Raw genomic sequence first — 21659 nt, 5'->3', positions numbered from 1 at the left:
CTAAAAATATTTAAGACAATACACCAGTCAGTCGATATTGATAAAGGTAATTTTTAATAAAGATGAAGATTAAAAAAAAGGTTGAATTCATCCACTAAATTTAGAATTTAAGCACTTCATTTATCAAGCACGCAGCTAATTTGTACTATAGTTACTGTAATAAATCATGAAATGACCACAATATGTCATCAGAGATGAAGGAAAGATGTTAAGTGTGCTTCTCTGACAACGAAGCTACAGCCACAGTGAAAATTCTATTACAGAATAAGTATTTTTCATTTCCCATTTCACATTAATTAGAGTTCACATCAATGCTGAATGTTTACTGAATCATTAGAAATCCTTAATAATCTTGTCAAAGGAGTAGATGTTTAAAATGTTTACACTGAGTAATATGTTAATGGAGTCTGGGAGGTTGGAGACAGGGAGCCACTTAAGTCAGTCCAGAGTCCAGAGTGTGGATTTCCAGAGCAGTGGGCTTTTGTTTTTAGGATAACAGGCTTAACTTTACATTGACAGTCAACTGACAGTTATTAACAGGTAATTGATTTACAGTGGAGGACTCGTCGTCGCTTGTTATTGTCAATTTACGATGTTGCGCAGGTCCTGTGCTCCTGCAGTGCTCCTGCAGCCAGCACAAGCTTCTCCGAGTCTGGGTAGGAGGGGGTGGCGTGAGAAAACTCCCTTCAACCATAGACTGTGTATTAAATAGGAATCCAACCCATTTAATATACCGTCTATGGCTTCAATTCACTATTTGGACTGCAATTCTCATTTTTGCATGTGCAATTGCTATATATTGCTCCTTAAAAAAAACAGCCATACTGGCAAGGTGACATGACTGTTTATGAGCAAGGGTGCATTCAATCAGCTACTGAAATTTAACAAATTTCTTTATTAATGTAGTGTCTATTGACAGTACACATCAATATTGTTTAAGTCTAGGTGAAAAACATCCAAGCCTCCTCTGAGAAAAAGAAAAAAAAAAAAAAAGAAAAAACAGTGACGCGACAGCAGTTGCTATCTGGATGACTCACTTGTCGAAGATGATCTTGATGGGGTAGCCTGGAGGAGCCTCAATGATCCATTCACAGTTAAGGGCCTCCTTATAGAGCTCTGGCCAGCCAGGGGAGAGGATGATCCCATTGGGAGCCTTCAGATCCCCTCCACATGGGGCTAACGGAGGGAGAGTGAAGAAATGGAGGAAGAGAGGAAGAACAGATAGAGACTGAATTATGCATGTCTTTCCCAGCTGATGTATGACAATGTCCATAGATGATCTCATGCATCAGCCGGGGCTCATCCCATTTCTTTTACTGCCAGGGTCTATCTGATGTAAATTGGTGACAGCTCACTTCAAGGTTAACCATTCCTCCTAGGAACATACCTGTTATTGTGCCTGTCTGTGTGCATGTGCAAGGGCATATGTATGTTTCGTCCCCTCTGCTGTTGTCTTTAAATCTGTCATCAAACCCCTCCTACAAAGGTGCTGCTGTCATCTCCATCAAACAGAGAAAACAGGACATCTTTGATCGCTGCCACAAAAAGACACTTGAGCACATCAGCCCCGCTCCCGTACCCTCAGCTTTGTTACTGCTCACTTTGCGGTGCATCTCTTTAACTGCCTATCCTTAACCAGAACACACAGGCACAGTGGAGGGTTTAGTTACAGTGCCAGCTCCTCACTCTCTTTGAAGTGGAATGATTTAATCAGCCAACTCAGCATACTGAAGGACATCTATAAAACGCATTACGCTACAAACGCAGGGGTATGATAGATGGTCCCAGAGGAATACAAAGCTGCTGTGGCACACAGGGGGGAAGTGACATGTTTTAATAATGGTTCCTCCTTTGCGCATCATGAATAGTGCACCTGATTAGGCCCCTTAGAGTCCTTGCCAGGTCTGCGCTTGATGTGCTACGCTGCTGGTGTCCAAGAACCTCAGCTGGTTAACAGCTTTATCTTAGCTTTGCCAGCTATTCTGGCCCTTTCTGGTTTGCTGGAAATAGCTGATTGAATATTGAGTTAGAGGGGGGTAAAGGGATGGTTCAGCAATCTGTGTGAAAGCACAGCAAGTCTGCAGATCAGATGCTTGAGAGAACAAAGCTTTTGTGTCATCACCAGCAAACACCAACCTCAGATCTTAGTGACCCCATTTACATTTATGACATTATTGACATTGCTGATAATAATTATATCTGCATCAACTGTAAATGAAACTGAATTCATGCAACACAGAAGAAGCAACAAATACAGTGACTGACTGATTTATGCATTTTCTCTTTTATCAACACAAATCCAAATTGAGTGTCTCTCTTTACAATCCTGAGATGAAGTGATGCTGCATTACTTGCTAGAGTGAACATTAAAACTATAGTTCTTCAGCTAGCAGGAAAATGTTGGCTCTTGCCAATATAATGCATGCACTATATTTTAATCATCCATTTGAATACTGTCACTTTCAACAGCCTGCATGTAGTACACTACTCAGTTTCTGCATCAAATTGCACCTCCCTAACAACAACTGTCAGGTCAGGAGTGACAACCTGTAGAAAGCTACTGGTTGCATGACAACCACTGGCATCTTGCAATGAATTATGTTCGATCATCAATGAAAGATGAAGTGAACTGCCTTATTTGCAAACAGGTATATTTGGTGCACCATCACCAGACCAAATTAACAGACCAATCATAAATCCTATGACAAGTTCATGTGTTTTCCTGTGCAGTCTTCAATCTTTTGCTGGCTCTCTAAATTGGCTCTTAAGCATCCGAACTTTGAGAAACCCTGATTAAAACGCACATATTATCATGTCATTGGTTTATCACAGTTGTATTTAAGCTTGAACAGGACCATGAGACATATGAATTCAGAAGGAACAATATGCACATTTTCCTTCTAATGACTTAAATCCATTGCATATTTACCCTGGTGATATCTGGATTTTTCTGAGCCACACAGCAACAGTAACTCTGCCAGCTCAAACATGACTGCCCAGTGTGTGATACTGAATAGAAAATATGGAATAAATCCCACTCAGTTTGTTAATATGATAATTCATGCACCCATATGGGTCGCCAGCAAGAGGCTTCACCCTCATGCCTCCTAATGAAAAAAACATTTGCTGGAGGTTGTAGCTAAAATGTTAAGGTTGGATAACAAAGACCCAAAAACCTGTTTAAAGATGGCTGTCACAAAGGATATCCACTCCATTACTCACCTTCACAGCGGGGAACTGCATTATCCCACACCACATTACCATCCTTGAGAATGCAAGAGATGGTTTGCGAGCCGTGGGTCTTAACGAAGCCCTCCTCGCAAAGGAACGAGATGGAACTGCCCAGCTGAAGGCTCTCACCGAAGCGCTTCCCGTTCACGGGCACACCTGGGTCGGGGCACTCGTTGTGGCGAAATGCTAGAGGGAATGCAGAGAAGAGAAAAGGTTAGTGTAAAGGAAAAGACATACAGAAGGTGTGAGTGAGATAATCACTGGTGGGCTTAGGCTGTCTGAGTGTCAGGAGCAAAGAAAAAAAAATAAAGAGGGCACCAGTAATCAAGTCATGATGCACTTTATAACATTTTTTCCACTGGAAGGGTACTTGATCATGTCTCCACTGAAAAGGGCACCCTAGATGACACTATAGCACATTGTCTTGGACATCGGGCCACTCTAGAGGACACTTTATCAAGTTTCATGTATAATACGAGCATCCAAGAGGAAATAAACGAAGAAACAAATTGTCATCTTGTTGAAAACACAACTTGTCACCTTGTCACATATGGCATTTTCTGTGCAAAGATGCTAATTTCCATGGAGATTCTAAAATAATTACCCAAGTTTCTTGACAAAACTTTTTCTCTCTACTGTCAGCGTTTAGCAATGCCAGCATTTAACGAGAAGAAATTTGTTTCACTTAGTGAGTCACATTGATTCTCCCTGCTGCAGTGATTCCAGAGGGTGGGAAACCACACCGTATGCAGATCATCAGCGCCAGATGACACTGCTGAACGATAGGTGGAGTAAACAAACAGGGAAAATTGTTTTCATATATCCTCAAAACTTTATCCTTCAGGTTTCTCAATGAAACGTCAAGTAGGGAACCGTTAGAAAAGCTGTCCACAAGAAGAGGCATAACCCTGGAACAAGGCATGTAAACAAATACATCACCTGTGCCACTATCTCTCGCACTTACTCTCTCGCTCTCACTCTTTTACACACGCGTGTGCGGGTAGGTGACATGTGTAGGTGTTGATGAATCCCTCTTCTGTATCCATTGGACCCAAACAGAGCGCCAGCCACACCTCATCCATCACGATCATGTTATTTATTAACGTGCCAAAAATCCCCTCAATACTGTTTGGCATGTCCTTAATTAACATGAATGATGGAAGTTGTCCGCTCTGCCCCACAACCCCCTAAAAAACAGTCCAGCAGTTGGATGACACCGTTCTCAGGAACTAACCGTCATCTTCAATTAACTGCTCTTGACATTTATTCACCACGCTGCATCGGTTATTTATTTATTCTTCTAACTTGCTAATTAAAGCATTAGCCACCATGTGTTGTCCACATTGTGACTTTACAGAGACACCTGGGTTGGGTTGATGACATGTCTGCTAATAAGCTAGAGCCGGGGCCCAAAAGCATTCTGGGAAGGCTGGGGTGTGTTATTTTAGCTACAGTGGAAATCATTTTAAGAATGAGAAGCAAAATACAGGCTAAATTTTACGAGTATATTGCAAAATTACATTCCAGTATATTACAGGATTAATTGATCACACAAATTAGGAAATTACAGATAGAAAATGACTATTACTGTGTTTGGGACTAAATAAAGTAGTGTCAAAAAGCATCATCAGCTACATAGCAGGTACAAAGTATAGGCATTGAAAACAAAATTATTATTGGGTCTAACTGCTACAATTCTAATAAAAAAAAATACTATAAGTATTACTATGGGATGGGTACCTCCAAACTCCAGACATCAAAGATGATTCAGCTTTTGAACAGCCTGAATACATGCTAACTAGAGAGATCTTTAACTGAGACTTTTTGCACAGACATCCCTCGGTTAGTGAGGTAAAATTTTTATTTTTTTGTGTTTCATCTTATGAGGAAATGTCCATCCATCCATCCATTATCTTCCGCTTATCCGGGGCCGGGTCGCGGGGGCAGCAGTCTGAGCAGGGACACCCAGACTTCCCTCTCCCTGGACACTTCTTCCAGGTGTTCCGGAGGGACCCCAAGGCGTTCCCAGGCCAGCCGAGCGACGTAGTCACTCCAGCGTGTCCTGGGTCTTCCCCGGGGCCTCCTCCCAGTGGGGCATGCCCGGAACACCTCCCTAGGCAGGCGCCCAGGAGGCATCCGATATAGATGTCCAAGCCACCTCAGCTGACTCCTCTCGACGTGGAGGAGCAGCGGCTCTACTCCGAGCTCCTCCCGGGTGACAGAGCTCCTCACCCTATCTCTAAGGGAGCGCCCCGCCACCCTGCGGAGGAAACTCATTTCAGCCGCTTGTATCCGAGATCTTGTTCTTTCGGTCATGACCCAGAGTTCATGACCATAGGTGAGGGTAGGAACGTAGATTGACCGGAAAATCGAGAGCTTCGCCTTTCGGCTCAGCTCCTTCTTCCCCACGACAGACCGGCGCAACGACCGCATTACTGCTGCCGCCGCACCAATCCGTCTGTCGATCTCGCGTTCCATCCTCCCCTCACTCGTAAACAAAACCCCAAGATACTTAAACTCCTCCACTTGGGGCAGGGACTCTTCTCCGACCCGGAGGGGACAAGCCATCTTTTTCCGGTCGAGAACCATGGCCTCAGACTTGGAGGTGCTGATTCTCATCCCAGCTGCTTCACACTCGGCTGCAAACCGCCCCAGTACAAGCTGAAGGTCCTGGTTCGAAGGAGCCAACAGGACAACATCATCTGCAAAAAGCAGAGATGAGATCCTGTGGTCCCCGAATCGGACTCCCTCTGGCCCCTGGCTGCGCCTAGAAATTCTGTCCATAAAAATAATGAACAGAACCGGTGACAAAGGACAGCCCTGCCTGAGTCCAACATGCACCGGGAACAGGTCTGACTTACTGCCGGCAATGCGAACCAAGCTCCTGCTCCGATCATACAGAGACCGTACGGCCCTTAGCAGAGGGCCCCGAACTCCATACTCCTGAAGCACCTCCCACAGAATGCCACGAGGGACACAGTCAAATGCCTTCTCCAAGTCCACAAAGCACATGTGGACTGGTTGGGCAAACTCCCATGAGCCCTCAAGCACCCTGCGGAGGGTGTAGAGCTGGTCCAGTGTTCCACGACCAGGACGAAAACCGCATTGTTCCTCTTGGATCCGAGGTTCGACTATCGGCCGAATTCTCCTCTCCAGTACCCTGGAATAGACTTTACCAGGGAGGCTGAGGAGTGTGATCCCCCTGTAGTTGGAGCACACCCTCCGGTCCCCCTTTTTAAATAGAGGAAATGTAACCTCTGCAAACTTGCGTGCATTAGTACACCATGGAAATGATTCCCATCAAAGAAGATTTTGAGGTAGGAAAGCTTGTTTATTGTCCAAACCTGAGTTGAATAGTTTTTGCATGTTTGGTCTGAAATAAAACATGAGGAAATAATTGTCCTGGGTTTCACAGAACTTCAACTATAACAAATGTGACAATGTTAGTCAACACATAGGCCTATTATTTACTTTTCAAAAATGATGTAGTAGCTATGGTGCTCTGCTCTAATTGATTTTCATGTACAAGAAAAGATGATCTGTTGATGAGTGGTACACACATAAGCCCTGAATTTACTGGCTCATGAAAAATGACTCCAGAATAAAGACTTATGCAAAGCAGAAGTTAACAAAAAGGGTCTCTCTGTGCACAGTTACATGCAGGTACACTACCATTAAAAAACAAAAAAAGAGACAGGTTTAGATGACATTGAGGATGAAATCCATTTCATGATCTACTGCTCATAATACAATGATTTAAGGGCTGCACTTCTGAGAAAAATGTCCTTCATTTCTGATGAGTTATTCTGGTTGGATGATTTTAAAAAACTTGAGCTGTATTTTACTGAGAGAACATTTTTGTAGCAGATTTTATTTGTAGAGTTTTGTACAGAAAAAAGTTTCTTTGTTTGCAGTGTAATATTATATGTAAGAACTATGTTCTTGTTTGACAAACATCTATGTGGAGTGTGGCACTTGTATAAGCATGATACAATAAATAATACAACCACCTCACAAATTACTTCAACAAATATTAATGCCCTTCTCTAAAGTAAATGAAAGTCTATATAATACTGTGGTAAACTCAGGACTAGAAGTACAAACTCAACCATATGAAAGCAACAAACTATAAAAGTAAAAAATAACATTTTATTGCTTGTATTAAAGTGAGTCACTGCAGCTAATTTTAGTGCCAAGTCTTATAGAGACAAACCTCCCAGCGGCACCTTAACTATCTATGAAATAGCTTTGTGGCTTTATAGGGTTAGGGTTCGACACTCCGTACAGAGATACTTATTTTGGGACGTGGAAGAATGCAAAGAGCAGGCTCATTACACAATAGCGCATATGCAATGAATGCAAAAATCCTGCTGCCAAACCCTCATGGTACAGTATATCCATGAAATGGATTTACCAGCATGCAGCCGACGTGTACTGCGTCACAGTATAAAACCCATCTGGAATTTCCTCAGAAGTCAGCAGCAACCCAGAATAGAATATAATGAGCACTGCCGCAATGTATCTGTCAGGTAAAGAAGCAGCATCTTTGTTTGGGTTTTATTTAGATGTCAAGTCTCTATTTAGACAATAAAGACGGGGTTTTTTTGTCATTTCTCTATGCGACTGTGAGCGTGTAAGGAATGTGTTGCTGATGGGTGAAAGAGTTTATGCAGTCTGTGGGAGACAAGGCACATAGATATGGCAGATGATTCATGAGGCCTATTGCGCACACACATACTGTACACATACACAGACAATCCAGAGTACAAAACATCCAGTCAGGGCAGGCTTTTGTGATAAGCTTTAAAGACTTTCCTTTATCTCCCTATAAGTAGCATTCAATACTTACTTGTAAATGTGATGTTAAAGCCTCTGTCTGTGTAGGTGTGGTCGGTCAAGAACTCCAGGCGGGCCACATGGGCACTGGTTGTTATAGAAGGTGGCAGGACGTCACCGGAAAAGGTACCCAGGATAGGAGACTCAGCCTGACAAGAAGAGATAAAGATTTTCTGACGAGACCAAAGGTATCATGGACTAAAAAGGGAAACAAGTCAAAGAGTAAACGGCTCCTACAGGGAAGCAGACAGATAAAACGACTTGCAAGTCCAATGAAGCTGGCAGGTTGTTTAGATCGTACACATAATTGCACAGGCTGCATCTCCTACTGACATGCACAATAACTGACAGACAGGTCAATGGATGAAGTTGCACAAAGAGCTATTCAAAGTAACTGAGAACAACAGCTTATATTTCAACACTACCTTTCCCCCGTCCTTGATCGAGAGGAAATCAAACTGCTTCTCCATGCTCAGGTCGTTGAAGGCCAGATTGATACGGCTCTCCGGGTTGGTGATGATCAGCCACACACAGTGCATATTGTTGCCATACTCCTGGGGGTAGTTGGGAGACAGCAGCACCCCGGACGGAGTGGTAAAGTTGAAGAAACAGGAAACTATGGGAGTGATAAAAGAGAGAGGAAAAAGAAATAAAACAGACCAACATAAAATGAGTATTGTTTAGGAGGTGGAAAAACATGGGGGAAATTCCATTTACTTTTGCTGACTACAAGACAATATGATGTGATACATTTTATTGAACTTATAGAAACCCACCTCACATCCCACATGCAGTAGACATCTGACAGATCAGGGAGGAAGTCATATTTCAAAAGACACCTCTATAACCATCAATTTGTTGCCTTACAGCATGTGCACATATAGGTTTGCAATGACCGTAAACTTACAAAGGCATACAGGGGGCTCAGTGGAAATTGAAAATAATGAAAAGGAAGTGTCTGAATGAAATGAAAGATGGCAATAACATCATATAACAAAAAAGTGTACCATTACATGAGAGGAGGAAGCCACTAGCAACAATATCTTGTTAAGTAAGCCCTGTTAACTGAAATGGGAAATAGAGGAATCCTCAGAAATGTTGATAACATGTAACCAGAAAAAAAAAAATCAGTGATTCCAAATCAGTGTCTATCTGAAAGGAACGTGTTGGCAATGTCAATGAAAAATGCTTTCATCTCCCACCCTGACCACCATCAAGGCTGTCACTCGATCCCTGTTGCTCCAATGGATGAGCTTAGAGGGCAACAGCACAATACCTTGATGTTACTGGGCAGATGTAGCTTTCCTCACAAAGCCAGCCCGCAATTTCTGCTTTGCTCATGGTGGTCTGGAAAAGCTAAAGGCATAAGCTCGGGTAAGGAGGCATATGAAAATGGCAGCACTGACAGTGCTGTCCTCTAGTGAGATATCTACATTTGATGGGACAAAAAGACCACTCCTGGGCTGCCATGGGTTCTGGACATGTTGTCAAATTTATCATCTTCAAATTTGAGGTGAGAAATAGGCGATGACAAGACAGAGTCATGCTTTACATTATATCTACACTGCTCACCCTAAATAGTTTTTGAGATTTGGGAACATTAGTTCTGAGAAGAGTTGAGTTTACAAATGTATGTAGGTTGGCTTTTTAAGGAAAGGGCTGCACTCATTGTGTGGCAGGAAAGAAAATTCTATTTCAATAACCTTGAGCAAAGATATTTTATTCATGTTATTTACCTCATTTATGTACACTTATTTCATTTCTGCACAGTGTGAGAGCCTTTATTGCATTTTGCTGCCATTTACTGTCCATACACACATGCAGCACAGAGGAGAGATGAGTTACTCAAGGTGACAACAACTCGATATGTTAAGCTTCCAAAAAGATTAATTTATTAATGTTATCCATTTCAAACCAAAAATAGACAGAATGATGTGGCCCCTCTGGACAAAAGTGGCACTATTTCCACTGTAATAAACAGAAAATATAACAGCAAAAAATAAATTCCTCATTTTTAACTGGCTAATGTATGACACACTGTAACTTAACCTGTGAAAATGTAACCACAGGCTTGTTTCATCTGATCAAATGGAGAATCTGACCAGGAGACAGGCATCAAGAGTAGCTTTACAGAAATAGTCAGTGGGTGACTAAATCAGTTTTTGAATTTTCTTTGTTTGTTATAGATTTATTTTGCTTTCTTCTGTTTGTTTTTGTTTGTCTGCTCACGCACTGTCTGTAAATGCACAAATCGAATAAAGGGGAAAAAAATAGAAATAACCAGTCTTCTCGTGGATGGTCTTGCAAACTTATTTAGGTCATATGGAGGCATCAGTATTAAACTGATACCTGGTTGTCTCACAACCAGTTAAAAACTTTTTTAACAAGAAATTCAACCTGTTTGTCCAGCTGTATCTTGTACTGTATCTTGAATATTCAGAGCTTTACATTCATGTGTGATTTCTTTAAACTTCATTCATCCAAGTCTCCTTCGAAACTATAAGCTCTTGTATACAATGCAGCAGGCAGCTGAACACAATGTGTTAATTGTCTTCAGTAAGTTGCCTGCGGTAGCAACAGTAACTAAGGGTTGGTGAGGTTCGAGTAGTGTTCAATCACAATGAATAAGGGACATAAGTGAATAGATGTAATAGCTAATGCACATGCAAACAGACAAGTTGGCAATGAACAGCTCTAAAAGACAAGCACATCATCTTATCAACAGTATTAACTTCAATGACAAAGAAAATCACAATGCCATATGTCTACATGACTAACATAGTTTGTTGAATGTTAATTGAATTAACCATGTTTACCAGTGATATGTGGCTAATTTGAGTCCTGTGCCAGCAACCTCTGTGTCATTCATCTCAGTGATGTTTATCTACAATAGATACTGCAGCTTTTTTGTCCATCCTATTATCTATCAATAATACAACAGTGGGTATTATCTGCATGGTCAGCTCTCTCTTCCTTTCCCCTCACACTCTTACTCTCTCACTCCCAGTGTTTGTCTTTCATGCCGTTAATTAGCTAATAAGCGCTCCTATTGTTTCGAAATCCACAGCCTTTGCTAGGCAAACTGTAGGGATAATCTGACTATTTATTATGCAGCCCTCCCTGCACTCATCTGCACAAACATCCACGTTTATGCATCCGCCCCCCGCGTGCACATGTAGAATCTGAATAACGAAGAACTTACAAACACAGCTAGGTTTCTTAGCTGACCACTGGTTGTTCTTCTGACAGGTGATGTTCTTCTTCCCCACGAGCTCAAAGGCAGGCAGACACTCAAAGTAGAGCCTGTCCCCGTGACGAAACCCTGTCCCCTCCCGTTTTCCATAAGCTGGGATTCCAGGATCTCCACAGCTGCCTTGGTCGATTTCTGTCGGTAAAAATAAACACAAAGGAGAAAATCAGCGTGCAAACTGACAATGATAAATAATTATTTTTAGAGGAGAAACATGAATACATCTAAAATAAATACCTGCCTCTGTTACCAGCAATCATAGCAGAGATATAAATTTAAAGGTCACAATTTAATTAACACAAGCCACTTTCCTGGATGTCCTCTATTTAACCTGCATATTATCTTGAACAGGAAAATACAATTGTTCATCATCATGGACAACGATGGTGGCCCTGTAGCACAGGAGTATTTTATCCAGTTTTCTTTACAAAATGTGAAAGAGATATTAGTTAGAAATTTGGGGGTCTGCTGGGTGCAGAGAAAGAGACATTTCAAATCAAGGTTATTACTGCCTGTAGCCTCCAGCACATATTGACAAAATACAAATACATAGGTAATAAGTGGTATGAAGATGCAGGATCTCTAAACTAAATCAAAACAAACCACATAGTGATGTTTCAGCCAACCCTGTCTCCTAGAAATTACGTTTGTATATTACTAAATTGGTTTCATAATTACTTTGATTTTATATTGTGCCAGTCCTTGGATGGCCCTCCTAAAATACATTTTCCCAAACCCAATTTATTTATCTATTTTTTAAATTCACACATCTTTTTTTCGCTGACTGTAAAAGCCAGTAAGAATAGTGCATTTGTCGGCAGTCATACAGACTATAAAATGTGACTTTCCTAATCATTCTATACATGCTGTTCTGCAGCCAACTCTCAACTGCAGGACGTTGGAGCTCTACACCAGCATATCCCCCACACTCTTGCCCTCGGGCTAGAATAGGAAAATAAATTCTCAACTTGAGGAAAACAACAAAGTGCACATTACATGCAGAACAGGATGTACTTCACATTATTTCCACCACTTATTACAGGAACACTGACATTTTCATCTAACCGGAGTTACAAAGGATCAATATCGATTTAATCTTTACACATTCAGGGCAGTGATGGGTCCAAGATTTGTTCAGTCTTGCTTTTCTTTAAGATAGTCACTAGGCAGGGATAGATGGCTTAAATAATTTTAAAAGGCATTACAGCACCATCTTATTTACCTCCTTTATCCGGTTCACTTGTTAGGAATGTTACTAAAACAATACATCCAATGCCTGTTAGAAATAGATCTAGTTTCTGTTACTTATGCCCATTTCCATCACTTGTCTGATACTCCTGAAGCTACTTAATTTTCTTGCCCCTGACACAATCTGTAGCCAGTTCTATTGATTAAATAGTATATGTGCTGACTCAGTTTGCCAAGGTGGTGCATCAGTGAATTCTGTTTATCAGGTCAGAATTTGGTCAAACACACTTGACCGAGGGCAAAATGAGGAGGAAATACTTGAGAAATATGGAGAAAAATGTTTGGGTCTTCTGCTTGTTTTGTGTTAGTGTAGCATTAGAACGTGTGTTTCAGCCAGATGTGGGGGTTCCATGAAGTGAGGAACCTGGTACCTAAAACTACACAGCACTCTGACACCTTTAAACAAGTGCTTGCTGCAGGGGTGAGCTACCTGACAATTTGAGATCGAGATTGTGATCTAAGGATTCTGCTTGAGGACGAATCTACTTTTCAGGCAAATCATAGCAGCTGCGGTATTTGATGTCCTCTTACTTCTTTTTCCAAACTTCACATAACCTCATTGGTAAGTGGATCTGCACTACATAAATATATCAATGCAGTGATGTAGCTAACTAGATGTCTATGCTGATAATAAGCACTACAATTTTATTATGAAAGGTGAATCTCAATCTATTAATGCACCTACGGATCAGTGCTGTCACACACAAGTCAGAAACACAGCCTCAAATTCTAAATAACAGACAAAACTTTTCTTGGTCTTGAGAAGCTGCAGCGTTAATTAACACACACTCTAAACTGTACTGTACAATTCCTGCCAGACTGACAACCTACTGCTAAGTTTACGTTTCTGCTGTGCTATGCGCAGCGCCAACAGTCTGCTGCCAGACCGACCAGACCAGACAAGTCCAATAAAATGCAATTATTTGGGCAGTCATGGTAAACTGCCATCCCACAGGAATATGTTGCCTTGTTAGCACAGTTATAAAAACCACACCGTCACAGCCCTATTCTTGGGTAACATATTCTAGACAATGCAACTGTTTTGTGAGTACATGAAAACTGTTATTTTATGGTTATTTTATGACTATGTTGTCTTTTGGCTTCTGTTCACATCTTCAAATTAAACTTAATTAAACCCTTGAGAAACCTATGTAATATTTTAAATGTGATACTGTGTTTTAATGATGCAAAGGGAGAAATTCATAGGCTAATTCAAGTATGATTATTGTCAATGGGGCATTTTAAAATTGAGAGAAAAAACAATTGTAATTTAGATTGTAATTAAATATATTTTATTTTTAGCCAGATCACCCCTAGCTTGTTGTTAAGGGAATGTGCCCTTAACAGCACCCTCAGCTGGGTAATGTAACCCCAGCTGCAGAGTGTCCTGGGTCCGATCATTACTTCAATAGTTCCTAACTTTGTTGAAAGTGTACATCAGACATTGATCCTGTCTGGCACCTCAGTTAAGACTGAATGGATGTTAGCCATGAATAACTCAGCCAAGACTTCCTCTTGGCCTGACAGACTAGCTTCTACACTTCATGACATCAACATGATTTTGCTCATCATGCATTTATTTTTAGAATAATTTCCTTTGCCACTAAGTAGTCTTTACTGTCTCTTTATCCTCCCGAAATGTTACTCACTGATGTTGCAAAGCTCTCTCTCATCTGTCTCTCTCCCTCTCCTCCTGCAAATCTATCCCTCCCCTTACTGTGTGACAAACGTTCTCACTTGCGTTGGGAGCTGACGTGAGCACTTTCAGGTACACACACACGCACACACAAACCTCCATGACCACCCTTCTTCCTTAAAACCACATACGCCAATTTCATTATCGCAAGATTTATGCAATCGTCTTTCTCTCGCTCACTCTTCTTTCTACTTCTCAGAGGTTGCAGATTGCAGATGGGAATGCTGAGGCATCCTATTGAGGCATCCGGATGGGGGAACACAGAGAGCGAATAAGCTCATCCATCCAGGAAATGATGGCAGGGCCTAATACGATTTTAAACCGCACCAGGGGTGATGCTGGGTATAAATCCATACTCAGCCCTAATGATGATCATCATTTAGAACACATATTTAGAGCTCACTGCTGTTTGGATGTATGGCTGTCCTGAGGCTGACTCATTCACAAGACAACTCATTGATCTTGCGTGGAAGTCACCTTTAAAAGGGAGGAATGCTGGAAGCAAATTTTGAGGTGAGCCTGAGAGTGAATTAAAGGGAAAATATATAAAAGGTATGTATAGGATCAAACAGAGTCCGCACTTCGTTATAAGACACACAAAAATACACACATACTTATGGAAATGCATAAAAGCACACGCACAATTATACAATCACTTGTTTGTGTCACTCTAACAGACTCGCTGAAGACCTCAAATTCCCTGCAGGGCTTTTCTCCAGTAAGCCCCCTCTGCCTCAAGGGTCCTTACAAGGAGACCTTTAGGGAAAATGGATGCAACAAATAGGAGCCCTTTGAAGTGTGTGTGTATGTTGGTGTGTACATGTGTTTCATGTTTATGTCTGTTGTTATACATGTTTGTGAATATAATGTGTGTGTGTGTGTGTGTGTGTGTGTGTGTGTGTGTCTGTGTATAAGGGAGCAGGCAGGAGTGAGTGAAATAGCATTTGATTCTCATGAATAAGGGAAGAGATGTAATGGCATATTTGTTGTCCTTGTCTATTTGACATTCCAGAGTAATCCAAGCATTGTAATGGGACTCAGACTCACATTACTGTCAACAGCTGCACTGCAATCTCCTAAGGCCTAAAATGACAAAAGGACTTTAATAGTTGAGTTTATTGGTAAAACGTAATATCACATACAATGTATCAATGAGCTTTGCAGGCCCCACATTCCCCACTACCAAATTAAAGATTTAGCTGTGAAGCATCTACAATAAGCTGTTATTATTTAATGAGTATTTGGCATTATACAGGGGAAACCTTTTATAGCAGAGGTTTTCAAAGTAGGAGGTGGGACAACCCCGGGGGGGGGGGGGGGCTCCAAACAGCTTCAGGGGAGGCTCAGTGAATGGAAGTGAATAGTTGTTTCATTTTTTATCAAAAGGAGATCACACAGATTAGCTTAAATGTGTGTGATCTGGTAAAAAAGATACTTCAGACAAACAGTAGATTTGGGGAATCTTATTATTTTTCCCAGAGGCAGAAAAAAATAAATGCCTTTTTATGTATTTGGTGCGGTCTAAAGTTATGCAAAGCTGCAATATTAGGCTGTCCTGGCTCAAATGTTGAGGGTGTATGGGATCAAATAAAGTAATCACGATCCTATACAAATCCAGGAACAGTATGAGGGGGTGAGGGGGGGCTTTTACCAAGCTTTGTCTGAGGGGAGGCCAACAGTCTCCAACTTTGAAAATCCCTGTCAGTCAAATTGATCACTATAAGCAAATGATTATTACAAGCAATTTTATTTCTTTGACTTTATTTCTCGGGCAGATTACCATCTAAATTACAATAGTATATTTATTACATGAATATAAACTAATGAAAAAGACAGCTTGTTATTTACTAATAAAGGACAACATGGTATATAAAATATAGGTTACTGTGGTTTTGCTGCTGCATCTTACTTGCTTGCTTTTGGCAGTCCATCATAAGCTTTGAGGGGACTACATTTTTCAGGAGGGAAAGTGACTCTCTTTTTCACATCATGATTTCAATGAGCACACAGCACCAGCCTCAGGTGGCCACTTGGAAGCAGACGGATACCATAAGGCAAAGTATCGCAAACAAAAACAGAATTACCATATTTTTAAATTATTTTTCCATACGTTATCATGTATGAGCAGACATAAAATGATCAGTACACTACTTCATCATTCTTAGCAAATTATTGAAGCACCCTTTGTATGGGAATAATTGTGTCCCAAACTTTTTTTTTCCATATAAGTAGCTGGTCATGTAAACTGTACCACTGCAGTAACTGTAAGCAAAACTCAAAAAGTACCAGAACATGTTATCAGTGGGTAACTGCCTGATTCAAGCACTGATTATTGGTATGTTTAGATGCACACAAATTTTCCACTATTATTCAGACTATGACAATATTCTGAATTTAATATGGGTCATTTAAACAGCATATCCCATTTGGATACTCTGAATTAAGCCTTATTCTGAATGGTGCATATTCTAAGGCATGTGGGAAACCGGTATTATTCACATTTTTAGGAGCATACAGTGCATTCAGAATATGCGTCTCAAATGGGTTTGTGACACATGGCATTTTGTCTGTATACAGTTACCTTTGTGCATCGTAAATAAACCAACTAGCCAACAGGTTGCAAGGCTGGGTAGAGTTTCATGCACAAAAAAGCACACATCTTTTTAACATTATAAGACTTGGAAATTGACAGGTTTTTAGATATCCACAAATTTCTCAAAACTGACCTTTTCAAGAAAGTGGACTAATGAATGAAAGAGGGAGGATGTGTACACATGGTCGAACAAGTCTGCCACTACTGGAAAACTTTGAAAAAATCCAATGTTGACGCAAAGAAATGTCCATAATCAGACTTCCACGTGATCATGAATATTAGATGAATATTCATTTTCATTAATCATTTAAGCAGCTTGGTAGGAATACTGTACTATTCAGAAAAGGGCAAAGAACAGAATATTTTGTGAGTATAAAAGTATTCAATGATATTTTGTCAACATAGGCCATAGCATGTTCAACTTTCAACCATAAACTCCCACTCTGTAGTCTGAACAGGCTTTGAAAACCTCACTCATACTGCAGAAAAAAACACAAAGGACATTGACCTCTATGTCCTGTTGATGCATGCATTTGCACATGGGTGTAAATAAATCCAAATGATTCAAATTACACGTACTGAGTGTCAGTATAAAGTGCTACAGCGGTAAGGGTTTAGACCTAAACATATGCATTAACACCGGTTCTGTTAGCGATTTTAGTTGAAAGATTGAGGCCACTGCAGAGTGTGTGCAACCCACACTCAAATGCCTGAGTAAGGTGGGAGTGTGTGTGTGTGTGTGTGTGTACTGGTATGACTGTGTTTGCAATTACACTTGATGATCAGGCTTAAAATACAAGTAATTGAGAATGCAAATTAGATTTTGGGTGCTCCAATCTGGGAGGTGAAGTGGTTCAAAGCGTTTCTTCCCCTTCATTAAGTAGAACTCATTGTTTTAATTACACTTTGGTTCAGCATGCTGCTCCACTTTCTCTGTTATTTTTACTGATGAAAAATAAGCATCTGTGGGCAAGGGAGAAGACTCGCTGTGCTTCTGAGAGGCAAATGGCAGACTTATCTACAACAAGAACTCTGGCAAACTCCCCACATTCGCATACATACACACAGACAAACAGAGCACACATACAGATTCACACTCACACTGTCGCTCTTTTTTTTTATCTCTCTCGTCTTCACACATGCACAGAAGCAAGCACATACACATATTAATTCCCTTTTTTTTTTAAAGATCACACACGCGTGCACCCACACGCATTAGAGTACACACTCACAGATACACACTAGGATTAGGCGATAGGGCAAATTAACATCTATCTGCTGCATTGATGGCTCATTGACAATTTATTTTACCAAAATAAGTGCTTTTATTGTCCTGCCTCATTAGCACTCAAGGCATCAAACATGACACAAATAATCTGAAAGCACAATTTGCGCATAGTTGCAATGGAACCAGCAATTTGGGGCTTCATTCACTGATAGTCTAGACTGAGTCCTTGGTACATTATGTGTTTGATTTAAGGGAACTGTAATCTAGCTGTTAAGCCTCAATACAAAAGGCTTAGACAGATGCAGCCTCTCTGACCCCTATGTATTTCGAACTAAAACTCAGGGTGATGAATGCAGGGAAGGACAATAATGTTACCATCAACTAAAGCAAAATGTGTTCTGTCGGAGCCCATGATGTCAGCTTTGAGCAATGAGTCACAATGCACAAGGGCAAATGACTAACAAAGGCACTTAATTCTATGTGAGGATAAAAGAAAGAGTTAGTTTTTAAAATGCAACTTGCAAGCCTACACCAATCTAACTCCCTGACTGATATCCAGAGTGTTCGAAGCATCCTTACCTTCGTAGGACACCTTGAAGCCCAGGGAGCCACTGGTGTCATCTGTTTTGAAATTGAGCCACATCTGGTGACTGGTGCTAACCACAAGGTCTGGAGTGGTGGTACCAGACAGGCTATAAAAAGAAAGACGAGAGGACATGTTTCTTAAACAAACATTTATTTGAAATATAGGCTTTAAAATGAAATATCAGTATTGGCCTGAAAGGGACATTGCTGCTGATAAGATGGCGCTTTAATTATGTGCCCATAATGAGAGTGTGTCTGCAATGTGGAGCTTCTTTGAAGTGTCCAAAACAGATAGCAAAGTTGCTACTTGTAAGGATCGCTAAACCTTAGTCATGCAAGAAGGATCCAAACTGCAACTCTATAATTTTGTTTGTCCATCTTAAGAGCTGTCATCCCAATCATTGTGAAAAATTTGTGAGGAACAAAAAAGCCCCAATAAAAAAAACACTATCAGCAGCAGTTTTCTTATTTTGCAGGATCGATGTGTACATTTTGAAAAGCACTGTATTTTATGCCTGCATCTGCCAGTGATCCATCACAATAACAGTAGGCATAACAATGATAAGTCCACTATAGGAGACACTTGATGATCTATACAATTAGGCAGAAGCTAAAATTACCACCTTACAGTTGTTGCCTCCGCCAACCTGTCAAGTTGGAGTTTAGATCTATGTCTGGCCACACTCATGTAAGTAATGAAGCTGTCGTGAATAATAAAAGGTATTACTTATATTCTTGTCAAAAATGAAGTTACATTGAAGTCACTATATTGACAGGATTCCAGTGAATAATTTCCAGTGCAAAACATGCTGTCTTCACTTAGAGTCTATTTTGTAGCAGTCCAGGAGTAGAGAGGACTGATAGTGAGCTGAACATTATGATGTCACAGTGAAGCTGACCTTTAACCTTTGGGATATAAAATGTCATCACCTCATCATTTTATCCAATTAGATATTTGTGTTAAATGTTGTCATGTTTACCATATGTATTACTGAGTTAGGGCCTAAAACAGTTTTGTGAGGTCATAGTGACCTTGACCTTTGACTGTCCAGGTATACCTGAGAAATTGCCTTCAAGGATGGGTTGGATGTGAGATCACTGTGACCTTCAAAATCTACTCAGTTCATCCTTGAGTCCAAGTGGATTTTTGTGCCAAATTTGAAGAAATTCCACTGAGGCATTCATGACGTATTGAATTCACAAGAATGAGACGGCTGGCCGGCCAGACTGACAACCTGAAAACATCATGCCTCCGGCCACGGCTGTTGCCAGCTTGGATGCATAAAAAAAATATGTGCATATATTGGCATCAGCAATCAGTCAAAATTAGTTGGAAAATGTCGGCATATTGGATATCTGCAAAAATTGAATATTGTGCAATCCTAGTGAATACACTTAACATTTGTGCTACACACAGTGTGGCTGTAAGATGTGTTGATTGTGAAACCTGGATAAGTTGTTTCATTTATTATATAAGCAGTGTTTGCACTCACTGCAGTGAATTCAGTGTCACTTAAATAGCCAAAGGCCCCGTTTCCACTGCATCATTAAAAAACTTTAAAACAGGCAGCAAAAACAACACCTGAAGTTATATATTAAACTATCTGACTTTTCTCATCAAAGAAAAGTGTTGCAGGCAATTTCAGTCTGAGAAGCCTCCTCTTTTTTTATCCTAACCTTTTTATTCAAAACAGTTGGGGACAAGAAAGTGGAAAATGAAGGCAAGATCAGTCAATGCCACAGAAGTAATTTAATCCTATTTGAATAGTAATTCCACCCAACTCTAATTAGGAAGTGTGTAGCTGCAGAGTAAGTGATTAAGGGTTCTAATTTTAGTGACGGCACACGGAGGATGGTGGGAGTAGTGTCTGCATGTGTTTGTCCTTTCTTGCAGCCGTCTGGTAACTTGGTGAGTTCCTGTGAACTAGTAAATGCATATGTGGGAGAAAAGATGCAAAATGCAGTGTGTCCAAAGAAGCACAAAAGTACATTTGTGGTGATTTTTCTTTTTGTACTCTGTACACCTGTTAGCATTACTAAAACTAAAAGCTTGGCAAGCAGCTTTTCAGATTTTCTTTCTTTCTTGCTGCCTCCATATCTATGAACACCGGTTTGTGGTATGAACAATTGTAGAATTACAATGATAAGTTGATTAATTAATTAGTTGTCAACTATTAAATTAAATGCAAACTATTTTGATGAATTGTTTTGAGTAAAAAAGATTAAAATTTTCTGATTTCAGCTTCTAAAATGTGAATATTTTCTGGTTTCTTTTGTCCCCTATGACAGTAAATGGAATGGGTTGTGGACATAACAAGACATTTGAGGACATCATCTGGGGCTTTGGGAAACACTGATGAATATTGTCTTCACCATCTTCTGACATGTTATGGACCAACCGACTAAATTTTTGGGAAAATGATCAACAGATGAAATCAACTGTTAGTTGCAGCCCTAAACAAATGCCATCTAACATCCAACCTAACAAATTTCATTACCGTGTTATAATTTATTTGCAAGCTAATCACTGACAAAAACAAAATCCTTGTTGGTGGCCTGTTTAAGGTAGTCTATCAGCTTGGGACAATTATGTTCTTCCCACACAAGGACATCATTTTCCCTGTGGGGAAGTGTTTGTGGCAGATTCACACAAAATTGTTCTCTTCCATTATGAAGATGTCAGTGCACGGCGTCTTTCATTTGAAGGAAAAAAGGGGATTTGATTGGTTGTGACTCACTGCCTATTAACCACCACATTTATGACTGTGCTGCAGTAGGGTTACATGCCTCTGACCTTAAAAGTTACAAAACAATAATTCCCTCCACTCTGTGCACGCTTCCCTGCACCACTGATTCACAAAAATATAGTCCTACGTTAAACTGTGCTGATAGCTGCAGTAAATTCTCTGCTCCTAAATTGTCCTAGTTTGTTTGAGTGCAAGAGCGCATCCAATCTCAATGACAGAACTGCTCACTTTCATACTATAAAGAA

General features: G+C 40.5%; 1 protein-coding gene across 1 annotated transcript in view; it reads right to left on the bottom strand.

The window, feature by feature from the left end:
- Positions 1–21659, bottom strand: part of csmd2 (CUB and Sushi multiple domains 2) — a 300458-nt gene that overhangs the window by 121433 nt on the left and 157366 nt on the right. The window contains 6 exon segments of the mRNA XM_084738310.1: positions 1038–1176; positions 3223–3417; positions 8081–8216; positions 8493–8683; positions 11270–11452; positions 18662–18774. Coding sequence (XP_084594436.1) covers positions 1038–1176; positions 3223–3417; positions 8081–8216; positions 8493–8683; positions 11270–11452; positions 18662–18774 — 957 coding nt within the window.

This window comes from Lutjanus erythropterus, chromosome 16 (assembly GCF_056507025.1).
Source record: "Lutjanus erythropterus isolate fLutEry1 chromosome 16, fLutEry1.hap2, whole genome shotgun sequence".
NCBI classification, from domain to species: domain Eukaryota; kingdom Metazoa; phylum Chordata; class Actinopteri; order Lutjaniformes; family Lutjanidae; genus Lutjanus; species Lutjanus erythropterus.
The sequence above is the reverse complement of the archived record's forward strand: the minus strand, read 5'-3'. Positions and strand labels throughout refer to the sequence as shown.